This window comes from Cicer arietinum, chromosome 4 (assembly GCF_000331145.2).
Source record: "Cicer arietinum cultivar CDC Frontier isolate Library 1 chromosome 4, Cicar.CDCFrontier_v2.0, whole genome shotgun sequence".
Lineage (NCBI taxonomy): Eukaryota > Viridiplantae > Streptophyta > Magnoliopsida > Fabales > Fabaceae > Cicer > Cicer arietinum.
The window spans coordinates 41,360,741-41,361,888 of record NC_021163.2 but is presented as its reverse complement, the minus strand read 5'-3'; the positions used below and the strand labels follow the sequence as shown (position 1 = coordinate 41,361,888).

Sequence of the window (1,148 nt, the reverse complement as noted above, 5' to 3'; positions counted from 1 at the left end):
CAAGAATGAGTATTTATTTGACAATTTCCTCGTGCACACGACCTTCTCATACAAAAACCTTCAATGAAAATTTTAAACTAGGTTAATTACCAATACATTTAATTAATTACCAATAAATGCAATTAAAAGTATTTTTTACCTTATGTACAAGCACATGACAGTAGCACTAAGCTCCTTATGGTTGAGAAGTTCGTATATGTGCTCCTTTTCGAGAAATTCATCATACTCATCTCCGAATATAGCTTTATTCATGGGTATGATGCGCGAATCGTCGTTGCTGTCCATGTTTTGTTTTACTTGGATGTCAAGACACGCCCCGTGTTTAGCAAGGCGTGGTTGACTTATTTTAGGAACATGGGCAGCAGCGACCGGTTTTCCCTGATCCAGTTTTCTTGCTGCAATTTTGGCAGCTTTATTACCCTCCAGCCTTTGTAGTTTGGCAGCCCTATTACCCTCCAATGTTGGAGGTTTGCTGGCTCTTTTTGGCTGTACGGGTGGTTTATTTAATTGGATCTACAAAAATGAGGTTAAATGTTAGTTTATTGAATCTGAAAAAATGACAAACCTTAGGGAATAAATGTGACAAACCTTTTCGGGAGATGTAACTGATTTGTTTCTGGGAATCTTTTTTTCGAGGGCAACAAGGTGGGTGGGCCATGCCACGTAACTACCAATAGCTTCGCCCAATAACTGCATATCTCCATCGTTGTCCGGTATCGGCAACGGTGCAGTTGGTCTGAAAGCAACAACAAGTGATACTTTGACATGGCCCGTAGGGATCGGAGTATTGTGCAATACTTCTCCCGAAGTATGGTACAATTTTCCTTTTCCCACCTTCCGATGATTAGGCGAGGACAAGTATAGCACGCATGTAGTGACACCCTAAATCAAATAGTTAAAACATAAGTACTGTTAATATATAAGTTTATTTAATACATAAGTAATTACATAATCAAGTAAGTAATTAATTACCTTGGGAATACTTTTGAGACCGACGTTGCAACTCGCGGTTTCACTCTCTATTTGTATTTCATGTTGGAGCTGATCCGGGAGTTGCTTGTCTTTGTTTGTATTCACCAAAAGTGCCACTTGCTTTGTAAGAATTTTGAGCTTCTCTAATACTTCCTCGTTGGAAGGTTTTTGGCGCT

At 39.3% G+C, this 1,148-nt stretch overlaps 1 protein-coding gene across 1 annotated transcript in view; it reads right to left on the bottom strand.

Annotated features, from left to right (window-relative positions):
* Nucleotides 1-704, bottom strand: part of LOC101493397 (uncharacterized) — a 3,772-nt gene extending 3,068 nt beyond the window's left edge. Inside the window, exons 1-2 of the mRNA XM_073367376.1 lie at nt 672-704; nt 453-513 (exon numbers count right to left, since the gene is read on the bottom strand). Of these exons, the coding sequence (XP_073223477.1) occupies nt 453-513; nt 672-704 (94 nt within the window). The remainder of the gene's footprint in view (nt 1-452; nt 514-671) is intronic.
* Nucleotides 705-1,148: the final 444 nt, after the last annotated feature.